Below are 18,805 nucleotides of genomic sequence, written 5' to 3'. Positions count from 1 at the left end.
AGAGAAGTGCAGAGACTTGGCTTCAGGTAATCCTTCGCAGCAGCAATTAAATGAGAAAATGCATTAACTCATTGTTTCCTTGAGAAAAGTTTCAGCAAAATTCTGTATGCTTGCAGAAATTTTACTTTATTTTTCCATTGTTGGCAAATTCCACAAGTATGTGTTTTAAAACTAAGTTTAGGGCAAAAAATAGCAGGATTTATTTATAAAAACCATTGGAACTTGAAATACAACAAAAAAGAATTTGTGTGAAAATGGCGGCATTCCTTGACCTGAAGGATAATTATGAGGATGGTTGCTGGAATAATGGTTATTCACATGGTTGCCAGAGTTTGGCACCTTTATAAATTTGGTGACTTCTATTAAGGTGGTTAAATTTTTATGTAAATACCTTTGATTGCAACAAAGCATGCAAGGGTTCCTTAGCAGCAGAGCCTTCATAAAGAAATTTCCAAAGAAAATTTTCTTGTAGTCATATTGCATATGGAGAAGACTATGAAAACCTCATAAAGCCAATCTTTTTGCTAAGAACCAAATCCAGAATGAATCACTAGAGCTTGGTAGTCATACTCATTCATCCATTAATGGGCTTTATATTTATTTCTGAGAATTATGATATTGAACATTACCTATAGTCATGTTCAGTAAGATTACCAGGAAACCAGCCATGGGTGTGTGGTAATTTTAGAAAGGTTTCGTTGTATTTGCACTTAAAGAAACTTTTACAGATTAGTAATAAAATTTTTGTTCAATCAGAATTTTCAATTGGAAATTTGAAATATGTAATTTAAAAAATTTAATAAAATTTTGGTCATCATAAAACTGATTATTGTTTTTAAGAAATTTAGCATTACCTTGAAAAGTCTGTAAACTACCTAAATTGTTGAAAGTAGGAGCAAAAACATATTTTATCATAAATATATTTGTTGAAGATGAATTTCTCCCATGTGTTTCTCTTCTTATTTTCATTTTCCCCACTTCTCATATTTCCTTATTTACATGCTTTCTCACATTTATATTTTTCCTATTGTCTGAGATTTTCTTTTTTTCCCCTTTCTATTGTTAACTATTTTATTCTTCTCTATTAAAGAATGCATTTGAAAACTCAAGATCCCTCATGTTCTGATGTCATGCCTGTTTTGTTCCTTATTCATTGGCCTTTCTGGTTTCTTTGGAGGGGGGGGGGATTCTTAAACAAATTCTGAAGTGTAACTCACTTTCAATTTTAACAATTTGAATTATTTTCTCAGGCAACTTTTAAAAGTTTAAAACTCAAAGATAATTTATGTGTATTATCAGCTTTAATGGCTTATTTGAAGTTCAAACTGAAACCAAAAAACATGTTATTCTTTTCACTTTAGAAGCTTAAGTGTTGTGCTTGTTTTGGATCTTTCAAAGCCTGAAGAAATGTGGTATACCATGGAAACATTATTGAATGCTATTAAAAATCGCATTGACAATGTTTTAAATGAATCAGGTGATCCAAATTTAAAGAAATCATTGTACCAACTAGCTAGGAATCGAATTCCTGAAGGTCACGAAGTAAGTAGGAATTTTTTTTTGTCACACATTCAAATGTTATATGCAAAATTTGAAACATATTGCAAGAACAGGATTTAAAAAGTAATAATTTTATGAGAAGGAAATAATTAATAGTAAAATATGAAGCTAAAGAAATGCAATTTTTAATTCCAAGCAAAGTTTTATACTTTTTACTGTTTTTATTCGTATCCATTTTCTATGCTATTTTTCAGTGTTCTACATTTCACATAAGCAGTTTGAAATTTATGTTGAACGGGACAAATTAATCATTAACAAAAAAACCCACCCAATGTTTCAACTAACGTTGAAAGTGAAAAATGGTCTGTAAGAAAACCTACCTAATATTATCTTGCTATGCATCTGCACAATTGCTTGAGGATGATGCAACATAGTATGGAGACTGAAAATCTTCACTGCAAGCATTTTCTTTTTTTTAAAGTCAAATTATAAGTAACAGTTACTTGATTTTGAGTATTTGCCATTTAGTTATTATTAATACTTATTATCTAAGTTAAAATATTTTTTAGATATTAACAGAAATAAAATCTGAGAATCAGCTACCTATTTTATGAAGCCTTTCTGAATGAATAGCTTCCTTCAATGACCATCTATAACAGTGACCAGCATATTTTAGATCATAATTAACTAATAGCATAGAACATCCTGATAATTATAGTCCTTGAAAGGACCACTTTCAGAGATTATCAAACTCATCTGGAATCATCAGGCAAAGAAAATTTTACTATACATAATTTTAAACTAAATTTTATACTTTTAAATTTTCTTAGCCCCCAAATTTTTGTATTTACAATGTTTGGCATATATTATTAATTTTATAATATGTAACTATCATATCTCAGTGTGTTTTTGTCTTCATATAATCTACATACACAATATCTAGATGTAAGTACATTAAATATAGTAAATATCTAATGGTGACCAGTTATTGTAGGCAATCACCTCTGAAGTGACCATCATTTCTGAAATCATAAACATTGTATTGAAAATCATGTCATGTTTTCACCTCCACAGCAGAAGAGCAAAGTTGTTTGGAACCACAGGTGTTAAATAATGATTCTGTCATAAAGAGGTATCACTATATTTAAATCTTTAGCAAAAGCAGAAAATTAATAATTATAAAATTTGAATTTTGTGAATCACAAGAGATATAGCAGAGTTTTGGAAAAGTTTGGAATTGCATTGAATTCCTTACTGACTTTTGTTTATTGACCAAATTTTATTTCCCTTTCATGTGAATTCCTTATAAATCAACTATACTATACATTATTTAATTTTTATCAGTGAAATGACTATAGGATTTATGCTGAGGCTTCATGATTTATTTTGATAAAATTACCTATCTGCAGCATCTGGCATCCAGAATCAAGCACAGTTGTTAGATGATTGATCTTGCCATCATGAAAGGCGCATTAACAGAATGTCATGATTAATTTGATCTATATGTTAAGAATAATGGAGCCATTTCAGACTTTTGAGATGACCTGTATATTAGCATCGGACTGAAAATTAAGATTTTCATTTAACTGGGAGTCTGAATATAATATTTAATAACTTATCAATAATTTTTTATTCATTTTTGTGTTTATGTGTTTAGGATTCAAGTTCTATTGATCCATTTCCTGTGCCACTTCTGATAGTAGGTTCAAAATATGATATTTTTCAAGTAAGTTTAATTTTATATTATTTCCTTTCATAAAAGTTTTATTTGGGAATATTCTAATAGGTCGTTTCTATTATTCCATAGTGAATAATATTTTAGCTTAACTTCTTTGATTAAATGATCATCAGAAATATGTATCCTTTAAAAGTAACATATATTGTTTCAAATTGTATGTCAGAAATGCATTCTAATTTAATTTGTAGTGGATTTCAAATTTATTCTTGATTTATTTCTCTTATTGTTTAAATTAATTACATGTCTGAAAACATATATTGTGTAAAGAGGGGTCACAGTTTTGTATATCTTATTGTATACTAGTGTGCAAAAATTAAGCAGCAAACTCACTTTTCAGCATTCAGCCATGAATTTGTTGAAAAGGGCTTTTTTTTTTAAATCAGTACATTGAAAAGCCAACTCAGTATAGAAAGGTGATGCATGTGTAAATATTAGCACCGTGATGTTAGAGGTTACATCAGGACATGCAAAACACAGTGCAAGGCAGCTCAAAAAGAAGACATATTTCCAGGCATTCTTCTGCAGGTGAAAGTGAGATTGCACATGCAGTATAGCTGCAAGAAAACATCAGGACACTGTTACACATGGTAGAACAATTGGCAAACTTGAGGAGGAGCGTAGTTTGACATCTATCGCCCAAACTTTGTTATCAATAAAAGTGTTTGTTTGACAGACACAGCTATAAGAAAGGTTCGTGGTGGTCAGCCAAGGAAAACAACAGTGACTGAGGATCAATATGTCACCCTGCAGGTGAAAAGAGATCGAAACCAAACAGCAGGCAATATTGATCAGCAGTTACATTCAGCAACCAGATGACAGGTGTCCCAGTTTATTGTGACCAAACAACTTTATGAAAATAGCCTATTCACCCATCATCTTGAACACTGCATATCATTGACATTAGCCCATCGATGGCACTGTTTACAGTTGTTTAAAGAACGTAAACATGGCATCTCGTCAATGCTGTCACATCCTGTTTATTGATGAGAATAATTTCAGTCTGACAAAGGATTCTCAGTGCTAGTTAATATGGAGAGAGGTAGGACATGCTTTCATCCAACTAATATTGAGATGGTCCTGGCATGCTTGTATGGGAAGGAATAATAATGAGTGGATGGATAGAGCCACATTTTTGACTGAGTTTCACTTACTGAAAATCATTACTGTGATGAAGTTATCCTCCCCTCACATGCATCTTTTCTGGGATGCCAATAGTCCTGACTATGTTTTTATCGATGATAATGTATGCAGTACTCGTGCTGTTGAGGAGCTTCAATATTCGCAGAATGGATTAGCCATCGTTCTCCACTGAGTTAAATCCTATTGAACCTGCTTGGGATATTTAAGGGAGATGCCTAGCAGCATGATCTTATACTATGGAGAACACCAGACAACTGAAACAGATTCTCCTTGAAGAATGGGAACTCTTACTCCAAGAACTGTTAGATAATTTGATGTTCAGTATCGACAGGTAGTACAACGTAACCATTGAAGTTAGGTGAGATTGTATCCCTAACTAAGACTCTTTGGTTTGTTGTTTTCACTCTTGGCCAGGCAGTTGTTTGTACCAATCATTATGTGTATAAAGTCCTTTTCTCTTCATTCCATACTGTATGTGGCCTATTCACTTTTGTTATTTTTTGCTACAGTCAAAAGTCATTAATCGGGACTTCTGCGATTCCGGTTTATCGATTTTTCCGGATTATAGATCATCAGTTTAAATCTGGTAAGATGGCATGTAGAAATTATAAAATTAAAAATATGAAACTGTAATTTATGATATAAAGAACAATTATGATCTAAAGGGTATCAAAATTTACCAAAAAAAAAAAAAAAGAGCTTAATATTTTTGTTTACTTTATTAAACATTTCTTTCAATGTAAGTTGTTTAAGTTGCTTCATTTTATGTGATAATACTTTCTCTTTAATTCTATAAACAGACATAATTTTTTGTTCAGTTACAAAGTTCCGCTGTTCAAGTCCTATAATTGTTGTATCGAGAATACCGACTAATTTGTCAATAGAAATTTTTTCGTTTTCAATAACCTCTGTGTCACTTTCTTTACTATCAGAAACGAATTATAATGACGAGGAATTTGATTTAAATCATATCAAAGACGGAGTACATCTAGATGAAATACTACATTTAGTAAGGAATTATAAGCCAAATAAAAAAAAAATCTGCCTTGAAGATAAGGATAGTGCTGACAGATCAACTTCCAATTCATTGCGCGCCGCGGCGTTCCCCCCCCCCCCGCGCCGCAGAGCAGCGTGGAATTGATAAACAGATTTCGGAATGGTTAGAGAAACAAAGGATATGCCTTTATCCACTTTTTGCAGCAATTCCACTTTTTGATGGACATCGAAACATACTTTCGCTTTGTACATCCTTTGGGAGCTCCAGCATCGGAAATTCTATTTGACATAATCGAAAGTTCAAGCTTACTTTTATAAAATTGCCCTAACAGGCTGCAAAAAATAATAAGCTGGATCCAATTCGAAGTTTAAGGAACAACGCAATCTGCAACATTAACTGAAATAGATAATTAGATAATTTTAGCTTATACCATCCATTATACATTAAACGTGCATGCGTAAACGTATTATGCGCAGCCGTAAAGGTCAACGCGACGCATGCGCAGAAAGTTTGTAGCTTTGAGGTCCGGATTATAGATCATTCCGGATTATAGGTGTCTGAATTAACGACTTTTGACTGTATTGTACTATTCTCATTTTTTAAGTAGTACATTGTGCATCTGTGGTATGAATTTGACGTATCCCAATTGAGGTTTTGCAAAATTATGGTCAAAATCAGAAACGTTTCATAAGTTTTGCACACTAATGTAGTTAGTTGATTCAGCAAATTCAATTTGCATTTTCTTGTCTTGAAAACATGATATTGAATATTATACATATATATTAAATCCGTATAATTTTAATATCTACATCCTGTTTTTTTTTATGCGCAGACTTGAGCTTTTCCTGAAATGACATGCTGATTTATTTACTATATTTTTTTATCCCTCCTTTAATAACACCAAACACAGACTTTCCTTTCACCTTTCTACCCATATTATACTTTCTTTTACCAAATTTTCTGTCATCAATCTTCAGAATCACTCTGTGACAACCATTCATTTCAACCTTTTTCCTACATACATCCATTAACACTTCTGTGCAAAAATTCCTCCAGTCAACCACATTTTTATTTACCTCATTCATAAGCAGATTTGTTTCAAAGATCATACACCTGTGGATAGGAAAATATTAAAATATAATAATAATGATATTCCTCTTGGCTTTCTTCGAACTGTCTACCCTTCATTACAAATCTCGTACAGTGATTAGTATTGGCACTTTTCTCTTGGCAAACCCACTAATAGCCATCTGCTTAATTCATAGCTTCTGGTGCAGAAAAGAATGTGTCTCGAATGCTCTCTTGGTGCCAAATATTGCCACTGCTTTTCTGGTAACCCCTAAATGTCTCTGTTTTTCCATTGTTATGGCAACCTTTTTTTTGTTACATGATTGTGTATTTCTTAGGTTTAATCTGACTAGATTTTCTTAGCTTAGCAGTTGAGGTATACATGATACCTAGAATGAGTATCACATACTGTGCCCTAAGTATTTTATAATTTAATCGCTGCTAACTGACTGTTGGTTTTCATTAATCGGGTGTAAGTTGTTCTTAATTGATTGTTGTTCCATCACTTCCACAAAGAACATGTTCTAATAAGGTAAATATGATAAATGCTTTGACAATGGCACATGCAGTTCTTTAATATAATTCATGTAGACCTGGGGCAAATCCTCCTTTTGATCATGGTACCCTAGATGCCACAGAGATTCAACAAAGTAGGAATAAAAAAATTCAGCTCCTGGTTAATCTGGCTGCACCTGCCCTCAGTTGTAATGGGCATCAACCAATTCAGAGTCTTTATACATCATAATAGTTCATTGACAAATGTTTAAAACCTTGATTACTGAAACAATCATATGATTTCTAACAGTTGGGGATAATTGTGTTTCCAGGCAAGATTTCCTGAGAAATCAAGTCTAACAAAGCCTCTTTTGTGCACAAACTTTTATTCCACAAACTAAAAAAAAAAAAAAAAAAAAAATTATAAAACATCTTTCACTTCCTCTTATCAATACCACCAAACACCCACTTTGTCCCTTTGGAGACAAGTATGTCATACATGCTTAGGTCATTAACTGTATCACAAAGCCGGGTGTGTCATATATGAATCGCCATTTAAATCGACTGTTAGGATGGGTGTACCATATGTGAATTTTATGTAGAACATTGAATGAGCAAATTTTTTTCCCTTAGTAGATGCATCCCTATATCTGTTATGGTTGAATTTATGGAGACTGAAGATTGTTAGCCTTCATTCATTTAAAATCAAAGTGGAAACCATGGGTTGAGTAATGTGAATAAGCAGAACTGGCTATTAAGTTTTCAAATTCATTCTGACAACTGCCTGTGTACTCCTCTTATAATGTGCCAAAAATTAGAACACTTGGACCACATATTCAGTTTATGCCAGTTTCTTAGCAATGCAAATTGCCTATCCCAGCAAGACAGTGCATCTTGTCAGCATGAGAGCAGTTTGGTGACTGAGGTGCCCATTGTAAAATTCACCTTTCTACTTTTATTTCATCTGATTCGATATCTCTAATCGATCCTTACGCTCGGCCAGATGCATATCTTTCATACAAACTGTGCATTCATACTAAGCACTAATTAAACCTTTATTCTCACACCAGTCAATAATAGCTTTCTTCCCTTTTTCTCTGTAGAATCACCATTGGAAATGGAAGCAAGGAAGCTGCCCAACTGATATTACTTCTCCCCCCCCCCATTTTACTGAAAATAGATTTGATCCTACAGAAACTCATGTACACAATTTTTTAGACTCAGCTATAAATGCATGAAACATAGTGAGATAAGCTGTTAAGGAAAAAAAATAAATAAATAAAATAAAAACAGAAAAGAAACTTTGTCATAAATTAACACTGGATAATCCGAAAAAGCCAAGCCTGTTTTTGAAAAGTGAGGCAAATCTAACGTAGTTGTGTATTATGCATTTAAAAAACAGAAGCAAGAATGGTTACTAGCTGTGAAAATATGACCTGAGTTGTGAAATTAAACAGTAACAAGTATCAGCTATGAAAATGCAAACTAGGAATGATTCTGAAAGAAAGGAAATTTTGGGATTTAATTGCAAATTATACACCAAAAGAAATTACCATTGAGTGGATAAAACAAGATGAATGAGCACAAACTACCATTACTCATAGAAGAAACCAAATTATACATATAAGAAATAAAACAACTGCTAAGGAAATATGGAAAAAATCAAAGAAAATTCATGCGAGGGGAAAAATTCTCTCCAGTAAACGTTACCTTCTTAGAAAACTGCATGCGTAAAAAAGCAGAAACCATATACAAGCACATCAATAAAATGCTCAAGGTAATAGACAAACTGCGAGGAATCAGAGAAGAAATAAAGGACAATTATATTAGAGCACTCTAAGCAGCTTTTCAAAAAGCTACAAAAATCTTGTTACAGCTTTAGAAGCATGCCTAGAAAAGAACTGAGGTCAGAATATATGAAAATGGAACTTGCGAATATTCAAGAAGAAAAGAAGGCACATGAATAAGAGAGACTCCTGCTTTTAAAACAAATTTTAATCCAAAATTCAAATATTTCAGTCAATGAAGCAGCAATTATTGCAAAAAAATTAGGACATTAAAAAATTAATGCGTATTCTTAAATAACTACAAAGACAAAAAAAAATTAATCCCTTTTTCAAGAAAGAAAAGCAAGTGAATAAAGGAAATTATATAAATAAACGAAGACAAAAGTTTCTGTAAACAAGGATGCATACGAAGATGAAAACAAAAATTAGAAGTTTGAGAAGACTAGATTTATACATTTGAAGTAAAAAAAAAAAAAATCCCAAACTCAAAATTGTTTCATTTTTACTTGCAGCCATTTTACTTCTTTTTGCAAAATTTCATTTACATAAATTCTGAAAAAATAACTGTACACTCATTTAAATTAAGTATGCTTTTTAAATTAAGTAAAGTAAAATTTAAATTAAGTATGCTCATTTAAATTAAGTATGCTTTGCTACCATCTGAAATATTTCATTCCAAATAGAAAAGCTGCTTCAGTTTTTTTAACGTATTTTATTTCTACACTAAATCACATAACAGAATATGAGACATTACATAATCAAAACATTACATCATAGTACTAGAACAGTTCATCACTGTTTGCCATTTAAACTGGACTATATTGCAACTGCGAGTCAATTTTACATAACCAATAATTCCCAGTCAATTTTACATAAATAAGTAAAAATTTCCCCTCAACAAAATGTAATAAAGAGAAGTATATATATATATATATACAAATAAAACAATATATTTCCATTTAAGCAAAATTAAAATAAGGGAGTAAAGAGGAGCTTGCAATCTGTATGTTGGAGCAAACTTTTATTGTTATCATTTAGCCTTTAATTTGAATGCAAATGATGCTGTATACAAGAAGTAAAGTTAGGAATTTTATTATTGATATGTCTAATAAGATTTTTACTTAGCTCATTAGAAATAAGTCATCTGTATCTATGTATATAAAAAAGAGTGTCCATTAGTTTTTTTTTTTTTTTTTTTTTTTTTTTTTTTTTTTTGGTGTGTGTGTGTGTGTAATTCATACAAATCTACAGTTGTAGTCTGATTTTAATGAAAGTTTGCACACTAGACTTGCAAACAAGAAGATCACAAGGTTTTGAAAGATGAGATCATAAGATTTTAAGAAACCATCCCATAGGGTTCCATACTTGGAGCATTTATCTTGTAATGTTGCACTCACCTGAGCTATCTGAGGTTCACTTCATCATTGTTACATTCCCGCTATCAGTGGAAGTGATACGTGCTTAGCAAGGAATTTGTAATTTTTTTAAACCAGAAATGGATATGTATTTTCAATTTTGAAATAACATCACCCATCTTAAGTTTATGTCATCATTATTGCATTCCTGCCATCAGATCTTATTAAAATCTTTAAATGGGCCTTGTTCATTTACTCTTTAGAACTTTTAAAACAGAATTTAAGTATGCTCTTTATCTTCTTTTTACAATTAAATCAAAAAGTTCAAGAAATTGGCCAAAGTGGATGGTAAATTTCTGAAAGCTCAATCAAAAAAAAAAAAAAAAAAAAAAAGATATAACCAGTAATAAAGAAAGTACTATCTTTTATGAAAATCATTACATGGCACCATGTCAGTTCTGCATTATTAGTCCAAAGGGGTAATTTGCCCAAAAAGACTATTAATTTTGTTTTGGCATTTTTCCTTGATTCACTACAAGCATTGCTTCACTTCTCAAATTGTTGCCACCAAATATTATCACCCTGTATTATATTTGAAGAAATTAAATAATGAAGAATCTACATAAATGTATGCATATTTCTAGCATTGTGATAAAACAACAGGAGCTAGAGCCATCCAATTTTGAATAACGTAATCCTCCAGTGAATATGGGCATCTGGAAGCCCAAATTTGAAATTTGGAATTTGTTTTATTATCGATTTCAAATTTTGGTGAAACTTTAACGAATTTTTGTTGTAAGATACACTCATTTTAAAATTATTTTGCGATATTGCTTTTAAACTGAATTTTATGGTTTAAGTGCAAAGAATATGATATTTAATAAATAAAGGTAAGACACAAAATCTTAAGAAAAAACAGCTTTAGATGTAATTTAAAGTCTGAAACCTTTCAGTTTTATTATTATCAGTGGCGGCTCATAACTAAAATTAGTGGGAGTGCTGTTCTAAAAAAATTTAACCTTTGCTTTAAAATTGTGTAAAAGGAAACAAACATGTATAAAAAGAAAATTTATTATGAAAACTTACGAGAAAAAATCAGACATTTCTTAATTACTTTAACCTAAACTGTTACAGTTCAATATATATCTATTTATTTAAAAATGAAATCCATTCTTTTTGTTTGAATTTGCGCGAAAAGATCAATAATTTTCTCCTTGATCTCTGAATGACAACCAAGGAAATTTTTTTTTATTGAAAGCAATGCAAGCACATTTAGTCTTTCCGAATTCCGAGTGCTTCTTAGAAAAGTTTTCATTCTTTTCAATGTTGAAAAGCAGCGTTCTGCCTTTGATGTAGTCATGAGAACTCTCAAGAGAATTTTTATCAGTTTCGTAATTTCACTAAGAACATCATCTACATTATTTTCGAAGATAAATTTCAGTAGCTCATTTAATTTGCAATATTCATAGATATCAGACCTGCAATAGACTACTTTTAGTTCAGTTTCAAGCTTTTCTTTGTCAATCATTGGATATGCTTCAGTGGTCAGTACTGTTTCTTCTGTAGAATGTTTATTAGCATTTCTTGTTAAACAATTTAGCAGCTGTTAAGTATTTAGTGGAGAAAAATATCTGTGCATTATACCAATACATAGCATAAAATCACATATTTCGTTAGCTTCTGCCATCAGTGTCTTTGAAAAATTATCACAGTACTTTGAATTTCTTAATTCTAAAATAGCAGTTTTGAAATTTAACTTTGTTTGAACACACTAATTTCTCTGGATTGCAATTAGTTGTATATTATTTCAACATGAGGCATAATCTGATAAAAAGGCTCTAAACAAAACTAGAAGTTATCATCATTTAGATATTTTAAAATTCCTGTCGCTTTTGCAATAGTTTGATTTACATTTGATGTTGATTGAATTTCAGTAAGGCAATTTTTTAAAGGTTGCAAATTTTTATGAACTCTGTCTATGGTCCATGTGATGAAGTTCCACTTTGTGGAGGAATACAACACGTGTGGAATAAAAAGAAATCACTTTGACTTCCCAACAACACGCCAGAATTTCGGCACTGCAAGAGCGGCAGTGCTTTCTCTCTCCCTGGCTCGGCGTGCTGCTTTCTGTGTGCGCATGTGCAGAACAGCCAAATACCACGTCGCTGGAACTGTGAAGCGCGCAGTTCCAAACAAAGTACCTTTTTCACAAACTGGGAGTTGACATTAAGCTTAAGGATTATACCTCTGATGTAGTATAAAGTATAAAGAAAAAAAGTATGAAGAAAGAATTAAAGACTAAAGGGCACACTTTATTAAATATTAAAAATTATAATAAGTGGAAATAGAGGGTGCTGCAGTTCCACAGTGCTCATTACGAGCCACCACTGATTATTATTATTTATTTTTCTACACTTTATTTGAATGTGGTAAAATTTTGCACAATTCACGTGAACCAAAATAAGAATAAAATCACTGTCTGCTTGAGATTTAAAAAAAAGCTACCCGCCATCTGGCTAAATGAAACCTTTTCTCTTTGCATAAATCCCATGCAACACTAGGTACTTCAGCTACGGTGATATTTTGTATTACAACACGGTAGGTAGAGTATGCCATCAGTATACAGTCAAAAGTTGTTAATTGGGACACCCATAATCCGGACCTCAAAGCTACAAACTTTCTGCGCATGCATCGCGTTGACGCATGCGCATAAGACCTTTACGGCTGCGAATATGCTTGTGTGCGTGCGCAAAATACGTTTACGAGTGCGCGTTTAATGTATAACATACGGTATAAGCTAAGCTAAAATTATCTAATTATTTATTTCAGTTAATGTTGCAGATTGCGTAGTTCCTTAATCTTTGAATTGGATCCGGCTTATTATTTTTTGCAAACTGTTAGAGCAATTTTATAAAAGTAAGCTTGAACTTTCGATTATGTCAAATAGAATTTCTGATATATATTTACTAATATGTAAAGGATTTACAAAGCAAAAGTATATTTCGAAATTCATTAAACAAAAAGTGGAATTCCTGCAAAAAATGGATAAAGGCATATCCTTTGTTTATCTAAAACTTTAACGTTTGTTTATCTAAACTTTGTTTATCTTTAAGGCCGCGGCGGGCGCGCAATGAATTGGAAATTGATCTGTCAAAACTATCCTTATCTTCAGGGCAGATGTTTTTTATTTTATTTGGCTTATAATTCCTTACTAAATGTAGTATTTCATCTCGATGTACTCCGTCTTTGATATGATTTAAATCAAATTCCTCGTCATTATAATTCGCTTCCGATAGCGAAGAAAGTGACAGAGGTTATTGAAAACGAAAAAATTTCGATTGACAAATTAGTCGGTAGACACAGCAATTATAGGACTTGCACAGCGGAACTTTGTAACTGAACAAGAAATTGTGTCTGTTTATAGAATTAAAGAGAATGTATTATCACGTAAAAAACGAAGCAACTTAAACAACTTACATTGAAAGAAATGTTTAATAAAGTAAATAAATATTAAGCTTTTTTTGTAAGTTTTGATACCCTTTAGATCATAATTGTTCTTTATTTCATAAATTACAGTTTCACATTTTTAATTTTATAATTTCTGCATGCCATCTTACCAGATTTAAACTGATGATCTATAATCCGGAAAAATCGATAATCCGGAATCGCCGAAGTCCCGACGAGTCCGGATTAACAACTTTTGACTGTACAGCATTGCCTGAACTTAAACTCTGATTAAGCGTCTGAACTTGTTTGAATGAAACCAAAATTACAGATTATGTTAAAAGGAATTGATTTAAATAAAAAGGCAATACCATTGTTAAATATAAATCATATTCATTTAACAATGGCGATAAAATTTTGAGTGCTCTAAAAAAAATCATACAATTTTTTCAAAACATGATAATGTGTCATAATTTAGGTACTGAGACGAATTAGGAAGTCTCATGAAAAAAAATCAGCATGTCATTTCAGGAAGTCTGATTTTGGGTAAATATATGTATATTACAACTATACATCTTGTCAATGTATCTTTTGATTGTTCCTGAAACCAGGTTGAGAAATTTTACTGTAGTATCTCTATATAAGAAGACACCTACCCATTTTTGTAACTTGACACTACAGAACACTTCTGTAATACTTGATGCTTCAGAATATTTGTAATACCACACATAATAATTTATAAAAAGAAAATTATTATTTTTCTTTCTATTTGATTTTGTTTTGTAATTTAACCTCGCAAATAAATCTCACATATATTAGTAAATAATGAAATAATATTTTTGCTTTAAATAAACTTTGGAATTTGCTTTCCATCTGAATTATACTCATCGCTTGATGTAAAGAAAACGATAAATTTGTTATGTATTTAATTTTTTTTAAATCTGATTTTTTTTTTTTTTTTTTTTTCACATTCTGCTTATCAACATATCAGAGTGAAGAATTTGAAAAGAGGAAAATTTTGTGCAAATGTTTGCGATATGTAGCTCATTCTAAGAGTGCATCTGTACAGTTTGTGTCATCAAAGTCTGAAGCACAGGTTATTAAAATTAGAGTTTCTATTAGCAATATGGTATTTGGAACTCCTTGCAGGTATGTAAAGTTATACAATTTTTTAAATTTGTTTTTAATTGTATTTCATTATAAAATCTATTAAGAAGCTTTCAGAACAAGTAATAGTGGATAGCTCAGTTTCATAAATATTCAAGTTGATATAGATTTGAATCTTCATGTTATCTGAAATTATTTTACTGAAAATGCAAAGTTATTCACTATTCCAGTGCAATTGCTATCTGCCTGGTAATAAATTTTTTTTAAATAAAAGTAATATATTAAAATTTTTTAAGCTATTGCCATCATAGTTTTTGTTCTGTTTATAATTTCTTGCGTTTTTTTTTTTTTTTTTTTTTAACTTTCACCAAACTGCAGATACAGTTTTATGAATTTGGTCTAAAATAATAAAAATAAATCATTTTAAGAATAAAATATATTATTAGTAAGGTAAAACGTTTTTAAAATTTATATATGTTTTAACTTGTATTAATAAAAAATAAACTTGTGACGTTCTAAGATTTAAAATAATTTTTTAAGATTGTCTGCAAGAAATTAAGATTGTTTCCAAGAAATATAATAGTATGATAGATTTTTCTCCTGAAAATCAGTGTTTGCTTTCTGTCATAATGATGTATCAGGATAATCTCCAAAGACTGTGCTAGATGTTTAAAGATTTTCTTTCCAAAATGAGTTTTTGCCTTTTATCAGAATGCTAAGTAATATTTAAAAAAAAAAAAAAAAAAAAAAAATACAGTTATTTAATGGATTTTCTGTCTGAAATGAGTTCTTTTTGTAAAAGTTGATTTTATGTAATTCAATCTCTTAGCAGATATGAATTTTATTTACTTTTGTATAAATCTAAAACATTGTTGCATATAGAGTAATGTTTTACAACATATTTTCACCCCCAGCAAGACTGCTGTTTTAGATCACAATAAACCCTTGTACATTTCCTGTGGTGCAGATTCTTTTGAGTCAATTGGTCAGTATTTTTTATTAAGTAAATTTTAGTTGCTTAACTAAATTAACTGCATTGGTCAGTATTTTTTATTAAGTAAATTTTAGTTGCTTAACTAAATTAACTGCATTAATATAAATTAGTATTAATATATTTAACTTTCTAAGAAAGCATTTTATTAAATAGTATGCTTTCAAACTAATAAATGGGACATATAAATAATTCAAATGTATTTTAAGACTATGCATTTTTAGAGGCCAGTGTATTGGATGCGTCATAATGGATTGTAATCCGCAAATTATTTTACATATTTATTTCTCATTTCATAAATTATTTTATACCTTTATTTCTTATTTCAAAAATTATTTATCAACATGATTGTAATCATAAATTATTTTATACTTGTAATCATAAATTATATAATGATTGTATCATAAATTATTTCTTTGTAGTTAAAAATAGAGATAAAACAAAATGCCATAATTTCAGAATTTTCTTTTCAGGTTCTTTGACCTCTTTGAATGTGGAAAATAAATCTGGACCAAAGTAAGTTTTTGTTTCTTTATTTCTGTTAACTTTTTCTGTTAATTTTTCAAAGGTTTATATAACATGCTGAAATTTATTTAAAAATTTTTGCATACGCATTCAATATTAAGATGGTATTTCCTAAAGCCTATCTTTCATGTGAAATGAACATTTCTCCAACCTAAAATCTGTTTTGTCCTTTGCTTTGTTGGTAGTTACAAGGATAAAGGAAAGTAATTGGTCTGTCATTGAAATTAAGTATTGCAGAATTTTTTTTTTTAGCACAGCCAGTTCAAGGGTGATGCAAGTGAGGCACTTGCCTCAGGTGAAGAACTAGAAGGGGTACCATATTGGTTATGAAAATTTATAAATTAAAAAAAGGGGGGAATTATGATTAATAAATTTCAACTTTTGAACAAATCAAGACATATCAAATTAATTTTGTGTTATACACAATTCACCTGAATTAAGTGAAGAATAAAAAACAGTAATTTATCCTCGAAAGTGTTAAGGTTCCATAGTGCTATATATACTGTTTGGTAACAATAAAATATATTATTGGAATTGGCGCACTGAAGTTTACTTAAACTTGTTGTAATGAGCTGCATAAACTAAACTTGTCTAAAATGTACCATATAGCCGATCCTTAGTACTTTATCACTGTCTTCTTTTAATCTGAACGGTAGCTCTTACTGCTTTTTGCTATAAGCTTGTGGTAACCGGCGGCAAGTTGTGCTGATGACTCCATGTTAATGATTAGTACATTTGTTGAGGTGTATTTATTGCAAATTTATGAGAAGCTATTATACAATATGTAATAACATGGGAAACGGAACAATTAATGCAGGTGAGATTGCCGTCCTCGTTATGTGAGGATCTTGCTAACAGAGGGTCTATCTAGTCAAGAGCTACAGAGCATTCTGGCATGTTGTTCGGTTGGAAACTGTAAAGATTTAAAAAAGGTGAATCAGAGGCCGATTATAATTAAGTAGAGGCTGTATTAAATGATGGAATTTCACCCACATGGAACAGCACATTTCTACATATCACACCATGACCAAGAACTACTACAACTGTTGCCAGATCAACCTAAGCAAAAGTATAAAACAGATATGGTTAAAATGCATGACATTAAATCAGAAACGGGGAGTACGTGTGATTATTCTCAACAGAAACAATCTGCAGACTGAATTAGCCACGTCTCCATAATTTTTTAGTTGTATTTTACATTCTCTGATTCGTTATATCTGGAACGATACCAGAGTAAAAACAAGATCATTAGTTAATCAGCTTTCCTGAAATCGAGATGCTTTGACGACAGATGTAGTGCTCAACGCTAAAATTTCCTGACACTAGTCCTGAGGTGATGTTTCTTGTACTGTCAACTGGAACGAATTATTGTGTCTGCGATGTCAGACCATGTCGTGTCACACATCGTAACAGCGACTTGTGGGGAACCTCAGTCACGATTTTCTCATCTCTGTGTGGTCCGCCGCATACTCCCCCCCTCCAGTATCATCTTAATGATATGTAAAAATCGGTGAAATGCACATGTCTGCCCGAACGAGTTTGACGAATATTTGGTTTGGAGTGATGGGCAAATCTATGTTTCAAAGTATCAGGAGAGCAAGTATCCATCTCGGTATTCAACAGAAATGCTAGTTTTACCTGGTCATTTGAGACCAAAACAATTTTTCCATGAATGTCTAATTTGAACACTTTTTCACCACATTTGAGAACTTTATAAGGGCTGTCATGCGGTGGTTGTGGCCGTCGTACTACATCACATCGCATAAACACATGTGAACGTGTTTTTAAATCTTTGTGAATAATCACTGGCTTTTGCTGTATGTGATCCAGTTGGTTTTGGTTTAAGCTGCTGCATGCAACTTCTAAGTTGTTCAACAGGATCAATAATAGCATTCAATGTGTCGAAAAAAATCTCCCAGGAGTTTAATTGTAGTTCTGTACACAAGTTCAGCAAGAGTGCAACCGATAGTTTCTTTGAGAGCTATTTTCAACCTAAGTAGCACAGTTGGTAAAACTTTCATCCATTTTAAAGTGTCGTGACACATTAATGCGGATGTTAAAGGACGGTGAAATTCCTAAGTTAAGCCATTCCTTTGAGGGTGAGAAGCAGTTGGGCATATCTGTTGTACGCTTAGGAGTTTAATTAGATAGAGCCTTAAAAAAACAAGATTCGAATTGACGTCTTTGATCAGTTGTAATAGTAGCTGGCACAGAAAAACGAGCGATCCAGTTTGGGTAGAGGGCATCCGCTGTAGCTTGAATATCAATGATGGGAATTACTTTTGTCCATTTAGTAACGATAGCTATTATACAATATGTGAATCCATTGAAAGGTGGATGTGGGCCGATGAGATCTATATCAATATGTTGAAATCGCGTAGAAGTTTCGCTAAATGATTGTGAAGGGGCTGAAGTGTGTTTGTGTATTTTAGATTTCTGGCACGAAATACACCGTATTTGGCCACGCATGTCGACTACGAACTTATTTTGACGCCGTTCAAATGGCTGGATAAGCTAAATTATGTATGCAATTAAAACACAATTTTCGAAATGCCTTGGGAATATAAGGTCTTGCTATGCCAGTAGATATATCACAATATAATTCTATTTCTAAATTTGGGGGCTTAACTTTTTTTATTTGTAAAGAATTGTTAAGTA

At 31.5% G+C, this 18,805-nt stretch overlaps 1 protein-coding gene across 9 annotated transcripts in view; it reads left to right on the top strand.

Moving 5' to 3' along the window:
- Window positions 1-18,805, top strand: part of LOC118179562 (cytoplasmic dynein 2 light intermediate chain 1) — a 116,409-nt gene that overhangs the window by 45,286 nt on the left and 52,318 nt on the right. For all 9 annotated transcript variants that reach the window (XM_085815659.1, XM_085815653.1, XM_085815660.1 and 6 more), the window contains exons 7-11: window positions 1,362-1,542; window positions 3,158-3,226; window positions 14,516-14,673; window positions 15,546-15,616; window positions 16,096-16,138. In XM_085815659.1, coding sequence (XP_085671785.1) covers window positions 1,362-1,542; window positions 3,158-3,226; window positions 14,516-14,673; window positions 15,546-15,616; window positions 16,096-16,138 — 522 coding nt within the window. The remainder of the gene's footprint in view (window positions 1-1,361; window positions 1,543-3,157; window positions 3,227-14,515; window positions 14,674-15,545; window positions 15,617-16,095; window positions 16,139-18,805) is intronic.

Source organism: Stegodyphus dumicola, chromosome 4, assembly GCF_044657685.1.
Source record: "Stegodyphus dumicola isolate Sdum_Otavi_A_Nest chromosome 4, ASM4465768v1".
NCBI classification, from domain to species: Eukaryota; Metazoa; Arthropoda; class Arachnida; order Araneae; family Eresidae; genus Stegodyphus; species Stegodyphus dumicola.
The sequence above is the reverse complement of the archived record's forward strand: the minus strand, read 5'-3'. Positions and strand labels throughout refer to the sequence as shown.